Here is a 20,918-nt window from a genome sequence, read left to right on the forward strand (position 1 = left end):
GCTTGAACCTGGGTCCTTGTGCATTGTAACATGTGTGTTCAATAAGGTGTGCCATCACCTGGCCCCTCATGAATCTTTTTCAGGGAAATGCAAATGAACCGTGAATCATGCAAGAGAATGTTAACTAGATTTCACCAGAGGTAGGCATCACTTTGCCATGTCTGTTCCTACTTGCCCTGGTGGGCCCTGCTCTGGGTGTTGGCGTGTGAGTCAGGAGCTGTGCTCCACATGGTGTGTACATAGTTTTTTTAAAATTTTTTTATTTATAAAATGGAAATATTGATAAGACTACAGGATAAGAGGGGTACATTTTCACACAATGCTCACCCCTAGAGCTCCATATCCAATCCCCTCCCTTGATAGGTTTCCTATTCTTTAACCCTCTGGGAGAATGGACCCAGGATCATTGTGGGGTGCAGAAGATGGAAGGTCTGGCTTCTGTAATTGCTTCCCCGCTGGACATGGGCATTGACAGGTTGATCCATACTCCCAGCCTGTCTCTCTCTTTCCCTTAGTGGGGCAGGGGCCAGGGGAGGCGGGGCTCCAGGACACATGGTGGGGTCCTCTGCCCAGGGAGGTCAGGTTGGCATCATGGTAGCATCTGGAACCTGGGGGCCTGAGTGTGTACCTCTTGTAGGAATTCCCATAAGCCCCTCCCTCAAGGGCAGCCCAATCTAAAATCTTCTTAGATGCCACATCATGTAACATATTGGTCAAAGCATCGTGAGTACACGAATTGGGACATTTGAGCCTTGGTAGCTGATACTGTCTAAGTCCTCCAGTCACCCATTACCTTCTGCTGCCGGCATTCTCAAAAAAGGAAACTTGGGGGTGGGGGTAGATAGCATAATGGTTATGCAAAGAGACTGTAATGCCTGAGACTCTGAAGTCCCAGGTTCAATCCCCCACACCACCATAAGTCAGAACTGAGCAGTGCTCTGGTAAAAAAAAATAATAATAATAATAAGAGGAATCTTGTATTTGTTTAATTGGCTGTTCTATTGTTAAGACTAACCATCTGCCAGCTTTCATTGTGATCATTCGTAGTTTTAGAAAGATTCTTCCCTTGGTTTGGCTCAACAAAATGAGTGCATGATTTGAATCTGGCAGCAATTAGTTTAATTAGAATTTTTCTCCTTTTCAGGAGCTGAATTGCCACGAAGGGTGTGGATTCTGGGACACACAATTAGTGATTAACGGGGAATTCATTTTATGGAATCACTAATTGTATAATCAAGACGAACCTTCTTCAATATGGTTAGAAAAACAAAACTGATCAGCATAAACTAGCAAGGGAATCTGGCTTAAATGTAAAAAGAGATTTTCCCTTAGAAGAAGGACTCTACCGTGCCTTTTACATTTGCACTTATTTGCGTAGGTTGCCATTTAAGATAAAACTTGGGAAGGTTCTAGTTACACTAATATTTGCATAGAGTGACATAATAGAGTCTCAAGGCTCAGTTTACAACGGGGAAATGCATTCTCCTTTTAAGTCTAAGCTTTACTGGAGGTCTTTCGTATAATGTCGGTTTCCAGAAAAGGCACCAACTCAACCCCGTTCCAGGGAAGGAATGAATTAGTGTCTCCCACCCCCCCCATGGCCCCCCCCCCATTGTTCTGTAGAGCTCATCTGTTGTTTTCCTTTGTTTTTTTGGACGTGGTCTCACACCTCACGAAGGTTTTCTCCTGGGTTGGGTGGAGTTGGAGGTCATCCATGTTTTCTGAGCAAAAGGCCATCCTGGAAAGAAAGGCAGAGCAAACACAGTTGTCAGGCTTTCCACGGGGCTTAGCCCGAGTGAGCGCTGCCTCTTTTTTTTTTTTTTTTTTTTTATTTAAGAAAGGATTAATTAACAAAACCATAGGATAGGAGGGGTACAACGACACACAATTCCCACCGCCCAATCTCCATATCCCACCTCCTCCCCCGATAGCGCTGCCTCTTTTGCTCAACACCTGGTCAGTGTGTAATCCTCCTGCTATGTTTCTTTAGCTTCCTTGTCCACAAATATTTTCACAAAACGTCAGAGAGAAACAAAAGCCTGGTTGCTGAAAGTGGTGGGTGTCAGGCTTCCCAGAAGGCTCCCTGGGGTGCTTTTGTTTTGTTCTAAGATCTGAACGTCTTTGGGCAGTCTCTCTGTCCTCCTTTCAGAGGACTCCCAGGAGATTTTTAAGGTTGACTATTGTTTCTCTCACCACATGGTTCCGACTCCAGGGCCAACACTTCCGGCTCCTGTAGGCTGGTCCCCGCTAGGCAGGCCTGGAACCTCAGCCTTTTGGAAAATCTCTAGTGTGTCAGCACTGTTCTTATATTTCCTTGGGCACCAGCCACTGTCACCAACCCCAGCCACTTGAGTCCTGGGGCAGAATCTGACCAAGAAGGGAGATAGCTCTATGTATTTTGGAGTTTTCTTGGAGAACAATCGCTGTGTTGCTCAGACTGTGCCCCATGCTGGCCTGAGTTCCCATTCTGTGTTAGTAACGTCAATTTTACCTGCTTGGGAAAAAAATTCTGGTCACAGGGAATTTTTTTTTTTTTTAATTAAAAACACTTTTTTGGGGGGAGTCGGGTGGTAGCGCAGTGGGTTAAGCGCAAGTGGCATAAAGCACAAGGACCAGCGTAAGGATCCCGGTTCGAGCCCTCAGCTCCTCACCTGCAGGGGGGTCACTTCACAGGTGGTGAAGCAGATCTGCAGGTATCTATCTTTCTCTCCTCCTCTCTGTCTTCCCCTCCTCTCTCCATTTCTCTCTGTCCTATCCAACAGTGATGACATCAACAACAACAACAATAACTCTGGCAATAAAAAACAACAAGGGCAACAAAAGGGAATTGTTGTATGCTTTACATTGGGTTGTTCTAGCTCTCCCCCTGCCAAGAAAATTGGTTCAGTCCTGCTAGTTTCGCGGGCCGCTTGTCCCCGCCCCAAGGAGCCCTGAGAGAGTTCGAGAGTTCCAGAGTTCAAGAGTTCTTGGCACCGCCGCGGGGGAAGGAGGCAGCAGAGTTCTGTTTGGTGATTAGTTTGGTTTAGTTTATGAATCGTTGTTCCTAAATAAAGAAATACAGCTTCCCTGCCCAGCCGTGTGTCCTCAAGTCTCTGTTACCCGCCCGTGAAGCTAGCCTGGCCAGCTGGAGCCTCCGAATTTTAACAACAGGGAATAAATAAATAAATAAATGTATTAAAAGTACTTTTTTTTTTTTAGTTGCAACCAGGGTTATTGTTGGGGCTCATAACTGCACAGAATCCACTGCTTTTGGAGGTGTGTGTGTGTGTGTGTGTGTGTGTGTGTGTGTGTGTGTAGAGAGAGAGAGGGAAAGATGCCTGCAGACCTGCTTCACCCCTCTTTGTGAAACTTCCCCCCTGCAGGTGGAGGCCGATGGTTTGAACCCGGATACTTGTACATGCTAATGTGTGCTGGCTATCTTTTATGCCACTGCCCAGCCCCCCTGCATGACAGAGAATTCTAGTTTCTTTGTTTTTTCCATTGCTCCCAAGGTCCTAAATCACTTTTTTTTAAAAATTAAAAAATACATAAGTAATTTATAAATACATTTTTGAAAAGTTTATGTAATAAAGAACAATAGAAAGTCAAATAACATTGAAAAATACATATGTTTTATTTTTTTACTAGAGCACTAGTCAGTTCTAGCTACGGGGATTGAACCTGGGACCTTTCATATGTCAGTCTCATGCGCTAAGTCTGTGCTACCTCCTTGGTCTATTAAGTTTGTTAACTGCCCCTTCTTCATCGCCCTCTACCCAGTATCCCTTCCTCTTTGCTTTCTTGATTGTGTCACTCTTAAGCTGTACCTTTGCTTCATGATCCTAAAACATGAAGGTGTGTAACTGGATGTAGGAGAATGACATTTCCCAGAATTCCTGGCACCAAGCAACTAAGAAAAGAAAGGGCCCACCAGAAGAAGAGTGCAAGGCAAAGAAATGATTGGATAGGAGAGGACCTGGGGTCGGACCTTTGACTCTGGGCTAGAAGCAGCAGCAAGGAGGAAGAGCTGGAGAAGGGGGTGCGATTGGAACTGGAAGCGTGGAGCTGAGCTGAGGACACAGGAGAGCTGGACTGCCGGGGGTGCTGTGGGGAAACAATGCCTGAAGGTGGGGCATTTCTTTTCTGAGTGTTTTTCATCTCTCTCTCTCTCTCTGTCTCTCTCTCTTTTTAACCAGAACACTGTTCAGTTCTGGCCTATGGTAGTGCGGAGAATTGAACCTGGGACGTTGGAGTCTCAGGCATGAGAGTCTGTTTGCATAACCATTATGCTATCTACCCTCCGCCCTGTTTTTCACATCTCTAATATAAAGCAATAAAACCCCGTTTTCGTTTAATTAATATATATTTGTCAGATTTATGGTAGTCTTAAAAGGCCACAGCCTCAAATTCATGATTCTCATGCTAATACAGGCAAGAGCCCCATATTAACTTGGGGGACGTGAGGTCTCCTGCAGCAACTTGGCCTCTGCCTTCCTAGATGGATCTACGTGTGTAATATTTCTGTGACACAGAGCTCAATGCCCGCATGCAAGCACAAAAATCTTCACGTGCATTTTTCCCCCTGAAACTTTTCCTTATTATCAACTAACCTGGAGACCTGTTCAGATAGTGACATAGAAGTCTATTTTCACGGCTCATTGTATATATGTGCTCCTATGTGTCTGGCCTTCTATTCTATTAGTCGGCACTGGGGTTTTCTCGGCTGTTTATGATTTACAAATAGTTCCCCAACCAGCATTTATACACAGACAGATACACACACACAGACACAGACACACACACAGAGACACACACACACACAGAGACACACACACAGACACACACACACACACACAGACACACACACACACACACACACAGACACACACACAGACACACACACACAGATACACACATTCCTTATGGACATCTTGAATTATTTCTCCAGGAAAGACACCTAGGAATAAAATTCTCTGTACTATGCATATTTAAAAATCAGTAGTTGCTACTAGTCTCCTGAGATACATACTATAATTCCCGCTCATTAGAGAGCAGAATCTCAGAGAGGTTCAGTCATTTTCTGAGGCTGCGTGGGTGGGAAGCAGTGAATTAGAACTGGAGCTCAAGACTGGCTAAGGCAGAAACCCCAAGATTCTCCCTGCATGTTTTCTCTCTCTTTCTCCTTCCTTCCCTCCGCCCCTCCCTCACTCCCTCCCTCCCTCTCTCCTCTCTCTGCCTCTCTCCTTTCTCTCTCTGTTTCTGGGACTCCAGCCAGCCCAGAGCTACCCACAAGCCCCACCCTGAATGGACGGCTGTCTTTCTCCTTAGACCCTCAGGCTGGGGGCACTGGTGGTGATACACTTGGGTGAGTGTACATGCAACCGTGCACAAGGACCCAGGTTTGAGCTCTGGCTCTTCACCTGCAGGGTTGAATCAAGTACTGCAGATGTTTCTCTCCATCTCTACCTTCCCTTTCCCTCTCAGTTTCTTTGTCATATTGAATAAAGAAAAGGAAAAAGCAGGGGGAGGGGCTCCCAGGCTGTGCAGAGCTGGGCTCTCAGGACTCCCAGTGTGCTTTGGGGAGCCCCGGTAGCAGCTGCACCTGGGAATGCTTTAGAGATTCAGCATCTCAGACGCCACCCTCCAACTAGAGGAGAGTGACTGCTGACTGCACTCAGGTTGCAGGAGCCTCGAGACAGAGGAGACCTGCGTGCTATCACCCGGACACAGCAGGGCATTATGGAGGCATCACCGGGACACAGCACATAATGGCTCAGTCATCAAGACAAATGGGAGCATTAAGTTGCAGTGAGCTCAGGACGCTTCCTGGTGGGAGAAGGAGGAGGCTGAGCGGGCACTCACCTTTGTTGGGTTTCTCCTGATTTGACTTTGATGCTCTTGAGAATCAGACCTGAGGAGGAGGACCCGCTGCCCCACGGGAAGATGGTCTGCACCGTGTTCCACACGTTGGCCCAGACGGCGCTGTTTTCCCACTTGAACTTGATCAGGAGTAGCTCGCCCAGATCCACGTCCAGGGTGATGAGCAGGGAGTAGGTCTTGTTCCTGGTAATACCCGTGCCCCTTGGGGACCCGAAGGAAGCAACAACAACAACAAAAAGCTGTCAGCTCATGTGTCACAACTGTGAGAAGTAAAAATGGGAGGGGGGGCGGGTGGTGGTGCACCCGCTTGAGACCATGTAACACTATGCACAAGGACCCGTGCAAGGATCCGGGTTCAAGCCCTGGCTCCCCACCTGCAGTGGGGACACTTCATGAGTGGTGAAGTGGGGCTGCAGGTGTCTTTCTCTCTTCCTCTCTTTCTTCCCTTCCTCTCTCAGTTTCTTTCTGTCCTATCCGATAAAATGGGAAAAAAAAAAAGTATCTGCCAGGAGCAGTGGGTTTGTATTGCCTTTACTGAGTCCAAGTGACTGGAGGCAAAAAAGAAGAAGAGAGAAATAAAAACGATTTCATTTTCAAAGTATAAAGGGTCTGAGGTGGTGTACCTGGTTGAGCGCACCTGGGTTCAAGCCCCCAGTCCCCACCTGCAGGGGGAAAGCTTTACAAGTGGTGAAGCAGGGCTGCAGGGCTGCCCTGTCTCTCTCTGCCTCTTCTTCTCTCCACCTTCTTCTTAATTTATGGCTGTCTCTATCTAATAAAGATAATAAAGAATAAAATAAAATAAATAAAGGGTCTGAGAAAGACCTGTGTTGCCTTAGTGTTTTCTCCTTCATAGGGGCCTAGACCAGGAGGTAAGTTTATCAACGCGCTTCACAAATAGCTTATCATACAAGACAGGTCTCCGCCCCAAGTTACCTAACCTCAGATCAGGAGACACCTCCTCCCATCAGTAACTAAATAACTAAGGAATGAAGGAAAGATGTGAAAAGACTGTTCTTTCTCTGTTTAGGCGCCACCCAGACTAGATTTGTGAACTCCCAAGGTACCCAGCCAATGGGGAAACTGATGGAGGGATCTTGTTGAATAAATCCGTGTTACCTCAAGCTGGTGCTTGCAAATATGGATGATCCCGGCTGGGCCAGGTCCCAGTTTGACAGAATCAAATAAATATCTTGTTTAATGCCTTTCTTCAAGTCTTACAAGTCTATTTTTTTTGAGACCATCTCTTTTTTTATATATTTATTTTCCCTTTTGTTGCCTTTTTTTTTTATTGTTGTTGTAGTTATTATTGTTGTTATTGATGTCGTTGTTAGATAGGACAGAGAGAAATGGAGAGAGGAGGGGAAGACAGAGAGAGGGAGAGAAAGACAGACACCTGCAGACCTGCTTCACCGCCTGTGAAGCGACTCCGCTGCAGATGGGGAGCCGGGGGCTCGAACCTGGATCCTTGCGCAGTCAAGTCTAGTTCTTGGAGTGAACCGATTCATTTACTTCTAACACGGCCAAGTGATTCTGGGGCAAATTTGCAATGCTTCAGGTGTTCCAGGAGGACTTGGGGGGCATTTATTTATTTATTTATTTACTGCTGTCTTTCCCCCAGCGGGTGTTGGAGAGACTATTGGTGCAGTGATGGGTGGATCTGGATCAAAAGGTTAAGAGACCAGTACTAGCAGGGAAGGCAGGATGTTCTTTGGTGCAAAAGAGGCTCTGGGAGATTTGCGGTTATGAGTCTAGTTAATGCTGTGCAGGTGGGATGTGGTGGCTTCTAGGCTGATACGTCTGAAAAACCTGCCCCACCCAGAGTGGGGCTCTGGCAACAGCCTTGGCACCCTTTGACTCTCGGACTAGACCAACACAGGAGAATACACCACAGTCCTCTCTTGAGTGATACTTTTTTTTCTTTCTTTTTTCTCTCTCTCCATAGAAGATAGAAGCTTCTAATTACAACAACAAAATATGTCAGAAAGAAAACAGCGGAAGGCTGTGCCAGTCTAGAGCAACCTTTACGTGCAGATTTTAGGCTTCATCCCCAGCTTTCCACACGGAATTGTAAGCCATTAAGGTGACCCCATAGGAATGTCAGTGGGTCTGACCTCTGTGGAGAGCAGTCTGGAGAATTCTCAGAAGGCTAGAAATGGACCTACCCTATGATGCTGCAATTCCTCTCCTGGGGATAGATCCTAAGGAACCCAACACACCCATCCAAAAAGATGTGTGTATATATATGTTCTTAGCAGCACACTTTGTAATAGCCAAAACCTGGAAGCAACCCAGGTGTCCAACAACAGATGAGCAAGTTGTGGTCTATATACACAATGGAATGCTACTCAGCTATTAAAAATGGTGACTTCACCGTGTTCAACCAACCTTGGATGAACCTTGAAAAATTCATGTTATATGAAATAAGTCAGAAACAGAAGGATGACTATGGGATGATCTCACTTTCAAGCAGAAGCTGAAAAACAAGATCAGAAGAGAAAACACAAGTAGAACCTGAACTGGAATTGGCATGTTGCACCAAAGTAAAAGACTCTGGGGTGGGTGGGTGGGGAGAATACAGGTCCAAGAAGGATGACAGAGGACCTAGTGGGGGTTGTATTGTTATATGGAGAACTGAGAAATGTTATGCATGTACAAACTATTGCATTTACTGTTGAATGTAAAATATCAATTTCCCAGGGAGTCGGGCGGTAGTGCAGTGGGTTAAGCGCAGGTGGCGCAATTGCAAGGACCTGCAAAAGGATCCCGGTTCGAACTCCCGGCTCCCCACCTGCAGGGGTGTCACTTCACAGGCAGTGAAGCAGGTCTGCAGGTGTCTATCTTTCTCTCCCCCTCTCTGTCTTCCCCTCCTCTCTCCATTTCTCTCTGTCCTATCCAACAACAACAACAAAAAATTAAAAAAAAAAATCAATTCCCCAAAAAAGAAATTAAAAAAAAAAAAGATGTCCCCACAGTCCGTTCCTTTCTGCTATTTGGAACATCGTCTGGGGAGAGACCCGGGACAGGGCACAGGTAATGCTGGGTGGGGGGCTGTGGGGGTGAGGGGTGACAGAAGAGGCTACCCCAGCTCAGCTCACTGCAGCTTTCCCTGTGGGTGTGGTAAAGGGATCTTCAAGCTCTACTCACCCCTCGAGGCTGGGTCCTCTGTACCCCTGCTGCAGAGCATAGCAGGCCCCAGCTGAATGACTGAATTGGCAGGGTGATCAAAGAACTAAGGGTGGGAGGGCCAGAGGGAACTCACCCAGTAGACTGCCTGCCTACTATGCACAAGGTCTTGGGTTTGAGACCTGGTACCACATAGGAACACCATAGATGCCATAGGGAGAGCTCAGTGGATGGTGTGCTGCAGTGTCTGTCTCTTCTCTCTTTGTCAACTTCTCCCTCTCTTCCCTCTCCCTCCCCGTCTAAAATAAGAAGAATAAAAAATTGGGTGCGGGTGGGGGGGCAGGTGGTGGTTCACCTGGTTGAGCACACGCACATTACCATGTACAAGGACCCCGGTTTGAGTCCCTGCTCCTGCAGGGGGGAAGCTTTACGAGTGGTGAAGCTGGTCTGCAGATGTCTCTCTTTCTCTTTCTTTCTCTATTTCCCTCATCCCCTCTCATCCCCTCTCAATTTCTCTCTGTCCTATCCAATGTATAGACAGAAAGGAGACAAAAAAAGGACAGTAATGGCCACCAGGAGCACTAGATTTGTTGTGCTGGCATTGAGCTCCAGTGATAACCCTGGTGGTAATTTTAAAAACGAAAATTGGGTCAGTGAAGCCACTTCATGGTATCTTGCTTGCAGAGGCCCTGGGCTCATTCTCTGGCACTGCGTTTAAGAAACCTTGGTGGGGCCAGGCCAGGCCAGGCTAGGCATATATATTACAGTGTGCAAGGACCTGGGTTCAAGTCCCTGGCTCTTACCTGCAGAGGGGACACTTCACAAGCAGTGAAGCATGGCTGCTATTATTTTTTTTCCTCTCTCTCTCTCTCCCTCTCTATCTCCTCCCCTCAACCCTCCATTTCTCTAAATAAATAAATGTTGGGGCAACTGTAGGGAAGCCAAGGACTGTCCCTGTAGGGGGTGAAGGACTAATGCTGCTTCCCAGGAGGAGCCCAGTGGAGTGTGTGTGTGTGTGTGTGTGTGTGTGTGTGTGTGTGTGTGTGTGTAGAACCAGTGGCATCATTGTCATTTCTAGGCCATGCTTTTCAGAACTTGCAGGAAAGGCACAGAGGGCTTTGCTGCTCTAGTGCTCACTCCCCCCTCCCCTGCAGGACATGCCGTGTGACCTCCCGATGATGCAGGGACATGTGGGTGCATGTGAAGGCTCCCCAGGGCATGGGTGACTCTCACATCTGCCTGGGTGGTTGGGGTGGGGTTCTCAGGGGCTGAGGAGAGCTGGTGGCATCTGGCCTGAGCCCTGGAATCAGAGGACATCTCCAGAGGGACTCAACCTACCTGTGCCACAGGGACCGTGGTCATTGGTACTCACAGAGTGATGGGGATCTTGTGCACTGCGTCTTTGTCCCCGAAGAGTGACATGGTGAAGGTTGGTTCTACTGGCGTCTCAATCTGGTTGATGAAGTGCATCTTGAACTGGTAGTGAAAAACTGGAGCAGGAGGGAGCGGGGAGGAGAGCTTTGAATTTCAAATGTCATGGTTTCGTTATTATTTTTTTCATATTGCTTTGATTCTTTTTTCTTTTTCGATATATATATTTTTTCATATTGCTTTGATTCTTTTTTCTTTTTCGATATAGGGAGACGGACAGAGAGATAGAGAGACAGACAGAGAGATAGAGAGACAGAGAGAAGGAGAGACACTTGCCTCACTGCTCCACCACTTGTGAAGGTTCCCTTCTGCAGATGGGAACTGGGGCCTCGAGCCTGAGTCCTTATACATGGTAACGTGACCCCTAGAATATCATGTTTTTAACCCTGTGTGTGTTTTGCACATGTGATTCTACTCCACGGCTTTTTAAAATTTTAATTTCTTTTCATTTTAGACAGGGAGAAACCATAGCACTGCTCCACCATCCATGGACCACTCACCCCTGGCTCCACAATGCTCTCATTTGATGTCAGGGTTTGGACCTGGGGCCTTGTACATGGTAAGGTGTGCACTGCCTTAGGGTAAAGCAGCCAACCAACCAACCAACCAACCAACCAACCAACCAACCAACCAACCAACCAACCACTCGGAGAAGCACTCTAAATAGCTGGAATGTTTGTGGAGGAAGGATAATGGCTGTTGGAGAACCTCCGCTCACCCCAGACCCTGAGCTGACAGTTCTCTGCCCTTATCACCTGGTTCTCTACAGAACCTTTTGGAGAGACCTGCGTTTTCCTGCCCCGGGGTCCCAGAAAGTTCATAGCTGGTCGGTGGCTTAGCAGTCAGGCTGCAACCAGAGGCGCGTCTGCTAATTTCTCGTCTGAGTTCCCGGCCGTGTGATGCTCTCTTATGAAGTCATCACAAGCTATTTTTGGAACAGTTGCTGTGCTCATGAAAGAAGGAGGAGAAAGGGGAAGCTTGCATGCAAATCAGGACAGAGCACTCATCTAATGTGAGCTGGACTTTAGCCGACGGGACACTCAGAAGGAGGCTGGGGTCACACAAGGGGGGCTGGGGTCGCACAAGGGGGGCTCCTGCTCATCTCCAGAGGGGGAGAGAGGACTATGCCTTTTTTTTTCATTTGCCAATTCCACACCTTTACCACTTCTCTCCTTTCCTATCCTTTCCTTTCCTTTCCTTTCCTTTCCTTTCCTTTCCTTTCCTTTCCTTTCCTTTCCTTTCCTTTCCTTTCCTTTCCTTTCCTTTCTTTCCTTTCCTTTCCTTTCCTTTCCTTCCTTCCTTCCTTCCTTCCTTCCTTCCTTCCTCCCTTCCTTTTTTCCTCTCCATCAGGTTTGCTGGTGGGGCTTGGTTGCCTGCACTATGAACTCACCATTCCTGGTGGCCATTCTCTCTCTCTCTCTCCCACTATCTTGTCTTTCTGTCTCTCCCTTCCTTCCTTTCTTTTTCTTTTTCTTTCTTTTTTTGCCTCCAGGGTTATTACGAGAGCTTGGTTCCTGCACTACAAATCCACTGCTCCTGGAGGCCATTCCCCCCCCCCCCATTTTTGTTGCCTTGTTGTTAGCATTGTTATTGCTGTTGTTGTTGGACAGGACAGAGAGAAATCAAGAGAGGAGGGGAAGACAGAGAGGGGGAGAGAAAGACCTGCTTCGCCACTTGTGAAGCACCCCCCCCCCACACAGGTGGGGAGCTGGGGGCTTTAACCGGGATCCTTACGCCAGTCCATGAGTTTCATGCTGTGTGCTTTCTTTCTTTTTGACATTACTACCGGGATCATTATTGCTGAAGAATCCACTGCTCCTGACAGTTTTTTTTTTTTTTTTGATAGGACAGAGAGAAATTAAGAGGGAGAGGGAAAGAGACAGAAAGGCACCCGCAGCACTGCTTTCCCAGTGCTCATGAAGCTTCCTCCCTGCAGATGGGGACTGGGTGCTTGAACCCAGGTTCTTGCTCATGGTAACGTGTGCTCAACTGCGTATGCCATGGCCTGGCTCTGTCGATTTCACATTTCCTGCATCAAGCATGTATTTTAGTGAGAGTCTTCAAACTGTGGCAGGAGAGAAAGCACGAGAAGCTGTGATCCTAGGCTTGCAGAGCTTATGGCAAGAAAATCTGTCACCTCTGTGACTCTTGGGACCTTCTGCCTTATCTCATAGCATCAAAGTCCATGCCATGCCTTCCCCTGGGGAGGGGTCACCTAGGGGTCATGTTCTTGCTCCTGTTAAGTCACAGGCAGTTAAGAGAGAGCCCCAGGGGCTCCCTGTGTGACAGCCAGTTGGACACACACAGCATCAAAGCCTCTCATGAATGGAATAATGATGAAAGAGCTTCCTGGGGTGCTGAGGGCCTCCCAGGGCATACACAGAATCTGACACATGCTGCTCTGGATTGGTATAACAAGACTGAGTCAGGGAAGGGCCACTCTGCTCTCTGCACCCACCCCTGCTCTCTCAGCTACCGTCCGCCCAGCTCTGACACCCAGGATGGGGACACTGTCCCCATCTTCCAAGCTCCTTTGCTGCATGGGTCCCGTTTGGCCCTGGCTGCTGCAGAGACAGAAACAGGAGTCCAGATAGAGGAGGGTGAGGTCAAGAGCATTATCTCTGTTCCATCCTGCGTTGCACTCAGCAGAAACCTCACCCCATGATTAGCTGTGCTCAGCAGCCCCTCCCACCTTGTGTATAGTTCCCCTGGGCTAGTCCTGCTTCACACTGCTCTTCATCTGTGGTTAAATTCTGGGGTGTGTGTGGAGGCTCCAGAGAGCTCACTTGGTACAGTGAGCTCACTATACAAGAAGCCGTACGTTCAGGCCTAGCACCACACAGGAGCACTGGCAGCGCTAGGAACAGTAGAGCCATGCTATCGTGTCTCTCCTTTTTCTAGCTCTCCTTCTCTCTTTATCTCTCTTAAGAAAAGAATTAGAAGGGGTCGGGTGATAGAAGAGATCCAAAAGGCTGAGAAACACATGAAAAAATGCTCCAAGTCTTTGATTGTCAGAGAAATGCAAATCAAGACAACAATGAGATACCACTTCACTCCTGTGAGAATGTCAGACATCAGAAAAGGTAACAGCAGCAAATGCTGGAGAGGTTGTGGGGTCAAAGGAACCCTCCTGCACTGCTGGTGGGAATGTAAATTGGTCCAACGTTTGTGGAGAACAGTCTGGAGAATTCTCAGAAGGCTAGAAATGGACCTACCCAGTGACCCTGCAATTCCTCTCCTGGGGATATATTCTAAGGAACCCAACACACCCATCCAAAAATATGTGTATATACCTATGTTCATAGCAGCACAATTTGTAATAGCCAAAACCTGGAAGCAACCCAGGTGTCCAACAACAGATGAGTGGCTGAGCCAGTGGTGGTATATAAACACCATGGAATACTACTCAGCTATTAAAAACAGTGACTTCACCATTTTCAGCCCATCTTGGATGGAGCTTGAAGAAATTATGTTAAGTGAAATAAGTCAGAAACAGAAGGATGAAAATGGGATAATCTCACTCTCAGGCAGAAGTTGAAAAACAAGACCAGAAGAGAAAACACAAGTAGAACCTGAACTGGAGTTGGTGTATTGCACCAAAGTAAAAGACTCTGGGGTGGGTGGGGGAGAGTACAGGTCCAAAAAAATGACAGAGGACCCAGTGGGGGTTGTATTGTTATGTGGAAAATTGAAAAATGTTGTGTACAAACTGTTGTATTTACTGTCAAATGTAAAACATTAATCCACTAATAAAGAAATTAAAAAAAAAAAAGGATCAGGTGGTGGTGTACCTGGTGGAGCACGAGGACCAAGGTGCAAGCCCCCAGTCCCCACCTACAGGGGGGAAACTTTAGGAGTGATGAGGCAAATTCTGCAGGTTTCTTTCTTTCTCTCTCTCTCTTTCTTTCTTTCTTTCTTTCTTTCTCTCTCTAGCTTCTATCTTACACTCCCCTCTCAATTTCTCTCTGACCTAGCAAATAAAAGAAAGGAGAAAAAAATCCAGCAGGAGCCCCAGATTCCTTGTGTAGACACCAAGCTTCCGTGATAACCCTGGTGACAAAAAAAAAAAAGAAAAGGCAAGAAGAAAAAATAGAAAAACTCTTACTAGGGAGGTGCTCAGCGGTGACATTGTGCTTAAATCTCATATTACTTATGAAACAAAGAGAGAGAGAGAGAGAGAGAGAGAGAGAGAGAAGCCAGAGCACCAGTTGGGCCATGCAGAGTCCAAGGAATTGAACGCTGGAGAACGTGCAGATCCAGAGCCCTACTAGTGGAGTTCTCTCCCCAGCCATTATTTTTAAGTTTTTAAACATTAATTTATTTAATTCAGTTAATTTTTTAATTAATGACTTAATATTAGTTTACAAAATCATAATAGGAGTGTAATGCCATACCATTCCCACCTCCAGAGTTCTGTGTCCCAATCCCCCTCAAGTAGAAACTAACAGTTCTCCCAAGGCTCTCCCTCCCTTCCTTCCTTCCTTCCTTCCTTCCTTCCTTCCTTCCTTCCTTCCTTCCTTCCATTTCTTTCTTTCTTTCTTTCTTTCTTTCTTTCTTTCTTTCTTTCTTTCTTTCTTTCTCTTTTTTACCAGAGGACTGCTCAGCTCTCTGGTGGTGGGAGGGAATTGAAATTGGGACTCTGGAGCCTCAGACATGAGAGGCACCTTGCATAATCATTATGCTATCTACCCTGCCCTTTTTCTTTTCTTTTCTTTTCTTTCTTCCTTCCCTTTTTCCTTTTTCTTATTCTTCTTTTTTTCTTTTTTACAATGTTTAAAAACAGCTTACTTACTTTTTTTCTTTTTTGAAATATTTATTTATTCCCTTTTGTTGCCCTTATTGTTTTATTGTTGTAGTTATTATTGTTGTTGTTATATAAGACAGAGAGAAATGGAGAGAGGAGGGGAAGACAGAGATGGGGAGAGAAAGATAGACACCAGCAGACCTGTGAAATGACCCCTCCCCTTGCAGGTGGGGAGCTGGGGCTCAAACTGGGATCCCTACTCCGGTCCTTGCGCTTTGCACCACATGCGCTTAACCCACTGCATTACTGCCCGGACCCCCCTCCCATTGTAATTTTTATGTACCTAAGAAACTGGCCACATCTGATAACCCCCAAGCAAAAGCCACCAGACAGTTTTTCTTTGTCCCAGAGGCCCCCACTCACCTTTGAAGGGGGCCTGGGCCCGGGTCACCAGGAAGAGCTTCTTGCTCCTCTTGCTCTGGCCCTCCTGGCGCACATGGTAGCCCAGCGTGTTGCAGTGGCCTTTCTTGCAGCTGAGGCACAGGCCCTGGCTGAAGCTGTCCATATCGCTGCACAGGTAGGCCGTGCTCTGGTTGTCAGGGTGCAGCAGGGAGTCGATGAAGAGGTGCACTGACCGCTCGTGGGCGCATTTGATGGTCTGGGTGATGGCTACAACATGGGCAGGAAGGGCTTCAGCACCCCTGCGTCAAGAAACACCCCCGTCTCTGCCCCCCTCCGTATCTACGAACGTGTGATGTTTGACCCAAATGATTAAATGTGGGAAAGGAGAGTCTCTTCAACACACAGTGTTGGGAATAGTGGGTTGAAACGTGCAGAAGAATGCAAATGAACCACTACATTTCATCACACACAAAAGTCAACTCTGGGGGCCAGGTGTTGGTGCACCCGCTTAAGTACATGTTACCATATGCAAAGACCTGAGTTTAAGCCTCTGGCTGCCCACCTGCAGTGGGAGGGATGGTTCATGAATGGTGAAGCAGGTCTGCAGGTGTCTATCTTTCTCCTTTTTCTCTATGCCCCTTCCCCCTCAATTTAATCTCTCTATACTATCCAATAAAATTGAAAGGAAAAAAAAGAGGTCAATGCATAATGATCAAAGACTTGGATGTTAGACCAGAAGCAATCAAACACTTAGAGAAAAATATTGGCAGAACTCTTTTCTGCCTAAGTGTTATAGGCATCTTTAGTCACCTAACTCAAGTTGGACGTGCTAAGATCGACCCAGTCTGGAAAAGAGAAATTTCCCATGACTGGTCATCCCACTTCCGGTTATGTTGTCCATCTCCAAAACTCTCTTCCTTTACACTGTCTGAACTGGAAGACGCTTTGAAGAGGGTTAAACTGGGAATGGCTGCTGGCTATGATAACATCACCCCAGAACTCATTCTTAACTTGGGCCCAGCGGCAAAGAACTGGCTTACTTCATTTCTGTCCCACATCTTGGAACCCGAATCTATGCCCAAAATTTGGCGTCGTGCGAAGATAATAGCAGTTTTGAAACCAAAGAAAGACCCAACACTGGCCGCCAGCTATAGACCAATTTCTCTCCTCTTCGTGTGTTACAAACTCCTTGAGAGGCTGCTTCTGTCACGTATTTCTCCTCTTACAGAGAAATTCCTATCACCCACCCAAGCTGGTTTCCGCCCAGGAAGATCTATCTACCTGCGAACAAGCCCCGGCCCTCTCAACTTACATTGAAAATGGATTCCAGAAGAATTTAAAGACGGGTGCTGTCTTTGTTGATCTCACAGCAGCCTATGACATGGTCTGGCACCGTGGTCTCCTAGTCAAGATCTCAAGATGCCTGCCTCCATGGGTGGCCAACACTATATCGTTTCTTCTCCAAAACAGAAGATTCCGGGTGCATCTGGGTGACAAGTCTAGCAGATGGAGACTTGTCTCAAGTGGCCTCCCCCAGGGCTCTGTTCTGGCTCCTACGCTATTTAATATTTACATCAATTACCTTCCAGAAACTTCTTCAAGGAAGTTCATCTACGCCGATGACATCTGCTGTGCAACTCAGGCATCCAAGTTTGACATTCTCGAGGAAACACTCACGAAAGACATGTCTTTGATATCTGATTACTGTAAAAAATGGTGACTAATCCCTAGCACTGCAAAAACGGTATCATCTGTTTTCCATCTACACCATGCCTCGGCCTCGCGTGAGCTTAATGTGCAGCTTGGCGATACGAGAATCCGGCATGAAGCCCAGCCAGTCTATCTTGGCGTTACTCTTGATCGCACTCTGTCATTTCACGAACATCTCATAAAAACTGCAGCAAAGGTGGGCACGAGGAATAACATCATTGCAAGACTGGCCAGCTCCTCATGGGGCGTGAACGCTTCCACACTACGATCATCATCTCTGGCATTATGCTATTCCACTGCAGAATACTGTGCCCCAGCATGGTTCCGTAGCCCCCATGTCCACTTGGTCGATTCCAAATTATATTCCTCCATGAGGATAATTTCTGGAACCATCCATTCCACCCCGGTTCCATGGCTGCCAGTTCTTAGCAACATCGCCCCGCCAGATATTCGTCGGGATGCGGCATCATCTAAGTTCATTGCCCACGTCTACGCTCGACCGGACCTGCCAATATACGCGGATATCTTCGCCCACCCTGTCCAACGCTTGACGTCTCGTCATCCAATCTGGTCCCCTACGCCTACACTGAACTTCTCTGTTCCAGACTCTTGGAAACAGAGCTGGCAGTCAGCTGAGGTCAAGAACAAACACCTCATCACAGACCCCTGCAAGCGTCAACCTGGCTTTGACCTAGCACGTTATGATTGGGCCCTCCTCAATCGCTATCGAACAGGCCATAGCCGGTGCGCCGCTATGTTCCATCGCTGGGGAGCCAGAGACGACCCGAACTGCCCCTGCGGCTCCAGACAGACTATGACCCACATAGTCAACGACTGCCACCTCTCCAGATTCAAAGGAGGTCTCGAAACTTTACATCAGGCTCAACCTGACGCTGTTGACTGGCTACGGAAGAAGGGCAAACGCTAGAAGAAGTGACCCAAGTCTAATTGCAAGGAAGACTAGAACAAAACTAAACCCACGGGACTACATCAGATGGTAAAGCTTCTGCACAGCAAAAGAAACCACCACCCAAACAAAGGCACTCCTTATAGAATGGGAGAAGATCTTATATGCCATACATCAGACCAAAAAATTACATATATATATAAAACCAAACACAGCAGCAGCAGCAACAAAATAACCCCATCCAAAAATGGGGAGAGGACATGAACAGAATATTCACCAAAGAAGAGATCTAGAAGGCCAACAGACATATGAAAAAAATGCTCCAAGTTATTGATTCTCAGAGTCCCCACCCTAAGGACCCTCCAGTTCTCAGCTGGGATCTGTGAGTGCTGAAACCATGTGATGATGGCAACAGAGGTAATGAGTGACAGAAGTGAAGTCACTTAGTGTACAGGCACAATGCTTGGCACCCCATGGGCTCCCAAGGGCACCTGATACCATTGGGCATTGCGGTGAAAGTGAGCAGAAGAGACTCCATGTTAATGTTTATTAACACAGCTGCCCTGTACTGGCCACAGCCTTCACTCTGAGGCTCTCTGGCTCTCCCTGCTTGCTGTAGTAACACTCTGAGGCTTTCCCATGTTAGTTAGTTAGTTAGTTTTTTTGTTCATTTATTTATTTATTTTTGCCTCTGGGATTATCTCTGGGGCTCAGCGTTGGCACTACAAATCCACTACTCTCGGCAGTCATTTTTTTTCTCCCTATTTTATTGACTGGGAAAGAGAAATTGAGAGAGAGGGAGAAAATAGAGAGGAAGAGAGAAACATAGACACCTGAAGACCTGCTTCACCACTTGTGAAGTGAATCCACCTGTAGGTGGGGAGCCAGGGGCTAAAACCCAGATCCTTGCGCAGGTCCTATGCTTAGTACTATGTGTGCTTAACCTGGTCCATCACCGCCCGGCCCCAGTTTATTTATATTTTTACGAGAGCACTGCTCAGCTCCTGCTTATGTTGGTAGAGGGGATTGAACCTGGGACTTTGGAGCCTCAGGCATGAGAGTCTTTTTTGCAGGCATGAGAGTCTTTTTGCATAGCCATGATGCTGTCTCCATTGCCCATTCATGTTAGTTTTGTCTAGTCATAACTACTGGGAAAGAGATGTTTTCACTAACTGTGCATATGAGTCTGATAAAGCAGGAACCAGCTGCAGGCAGAAAGCAGAGAGAGGACCGACAGGAATGTCCTTGGGGTAGGTCAGCACAAGGACCTTCAGATGTCATTTGCCTTGCAAATGACGTCATGTTGAATTTGTTGGCAGCAATTCAGCAGGTCAGACTGAACACAGAGAGATGGCCTGGCGACTGTTCTCCTTCTGCTCTCACCAGTGTGCTAAGCTTTCTCCCTGTCTCTAAGCTGCTCCAAACTCCCCTTCTCTATCTCAAGCTCCCCTTCTTTCTTATCTATTAACGCTGAAGATCCTAGTCTGAGAGCAAGAAACTATTTTAGAAAGGTATCGGCACCTGTTTGAGCATACATGTTGTCATGTACAAGGACCCAGGTTCAAGCCCCCAGTTCACACCTGGAGGGGAGAAAGCTTCACGAGTGGTGAAGCAGGAATTCAGATGTCTCTTTGTCTCTCCCCCTCTCTATCTCCCCCTTCCCTCTCAATTTCTCTCTGTTTCTATCCAATAAATAAACAGAATAAAAAAACAAATAACAATAAACTTGTTTTCCCCTCTCACCAATACTTGTCCTTTGAATGCTGGCTTTTAAGCATGAGTACTGAAATTTGACTTTCAATACCAACAGCAGGTTTTTTTTTTTTTTACAGCAGGTGTTTTTAGTATGAACTCTCAGTCATTAAGAAAACATGGTGATGCCATTCATGCTAGAATTATTTCTGTTGCAAATGGTTAAATGGAAGAAGTTGAAAAACAAGATCAGAAGGGAAAACACTGAGCAGAACTTGGACTGGAGTTGGTGTATTGCACCAAAGTAAAAGGCTCTGGGGTGGGGTGGGGTGGGGTGGGGTGGGGTGGGGAGCGTTTAGGTCCTGGAACACAATGGCAGAGGAGGACCTAGTGGGGGCTGTATTGTTATGTGGAAAACTGGGAAATGTTATGCATGTACAAATTACTGTATTTTACTGTCAACTGTAAACCATTAATCCCCCAATAAAGAAATTAAAAAAAAAAAAAAAGCACAGTTCTAGCCTTGGTTTGGGGGAGGCGGGAGGAGGGAGTCAGATACAATAGGCTGAGTGGTAACCTCGCTTACTAAACAAAGCCAGGTACTGAGGGTTGAGTCACTCCTTAGACTTTGCTCACAGTCTAGTGCAAACCCAGACCATTCCACAAAGTCCACCGTCTGTCCCCAAGCAGCAGGGGATAGACGGTGGACAGCTGAGCTCAGCTGCAACCACTTCTGAGTGGACTTAAACCAGAGCAACAAATGTGTGAGGACTTTCTGCTGTGACTTTTGACATTTATTTATTTATGGGGGAGAGAAAGTGTGTGTGTGTGTGTGTGTGTGGGGGTGGAACCAGTGTCTCTCTGGCTCATATAGTGCTGGAGGTAAAACTTGGGATTTTAAAAAAGTATATATTTAAAATATTTTATTTATTTATTTTAATGAAAGACATACAGAGAGAGAGAGAGAGAGATTGGTGCCAGAGTGCTGCTCAGCTCTGGTTTATGGTAGTACTGAAGATTGAACCTGGGATCTCAGAGTCTCATAAAAGT

At 46.9% G+C, this 20,918-nt stretch overlaps 1 protein-coding gene across 1 annotated transcript in view; it reads right to left on the bottom strand.

Moving 5' to 3' along the window:
• Window positions 1-1,607: 1,607 nt before the first annotated feature.
• The window catches only part of LIPC (lipase C, hepatic type), a 126,906-nt gene continuing 107,595 nt past the window's right edge, over window positions 1,608-20,918 (bottom strand). The window contains exons 7-10 of the mRNA XM_016192681.2: window positions 15,581-15,826; window positions 10,355-10,472; window positions 5,842-6,060; window positions 1,608-1,738 (exon numbers count right to left, since the gene is read on the bottom strand). Of these exons, the coding sequence (XP_016048167.1) occupies window positions 1,627-1,738; window positions 5,842-6,060; window positions 10,355-10,472; window positions 15,581-15,826 (695 nt within the window). The 3' untranslated portion in view covers window positions 1,608-1,626. The remainder of the gene's footprint in view (window positions 1,739-5,841; window positions 6,061-10,354; window positions 10,473-15,580; window positions 15,827-20,918) is intronic.

This window comes from Erinaceus europaeus, chromosome 16, assembly GCF_950295315.1.
Source record: "Erinaceus europaeus chromosome 16, mEriEur2.1, whole genome shotgun sequence".
Lineage (NCBI taxonomy): Eukaryota > Metazoa > Chordata > Mammalia > Eulipotyphla > Erinaceidae > Erinaceus > Erinaceus europaeus.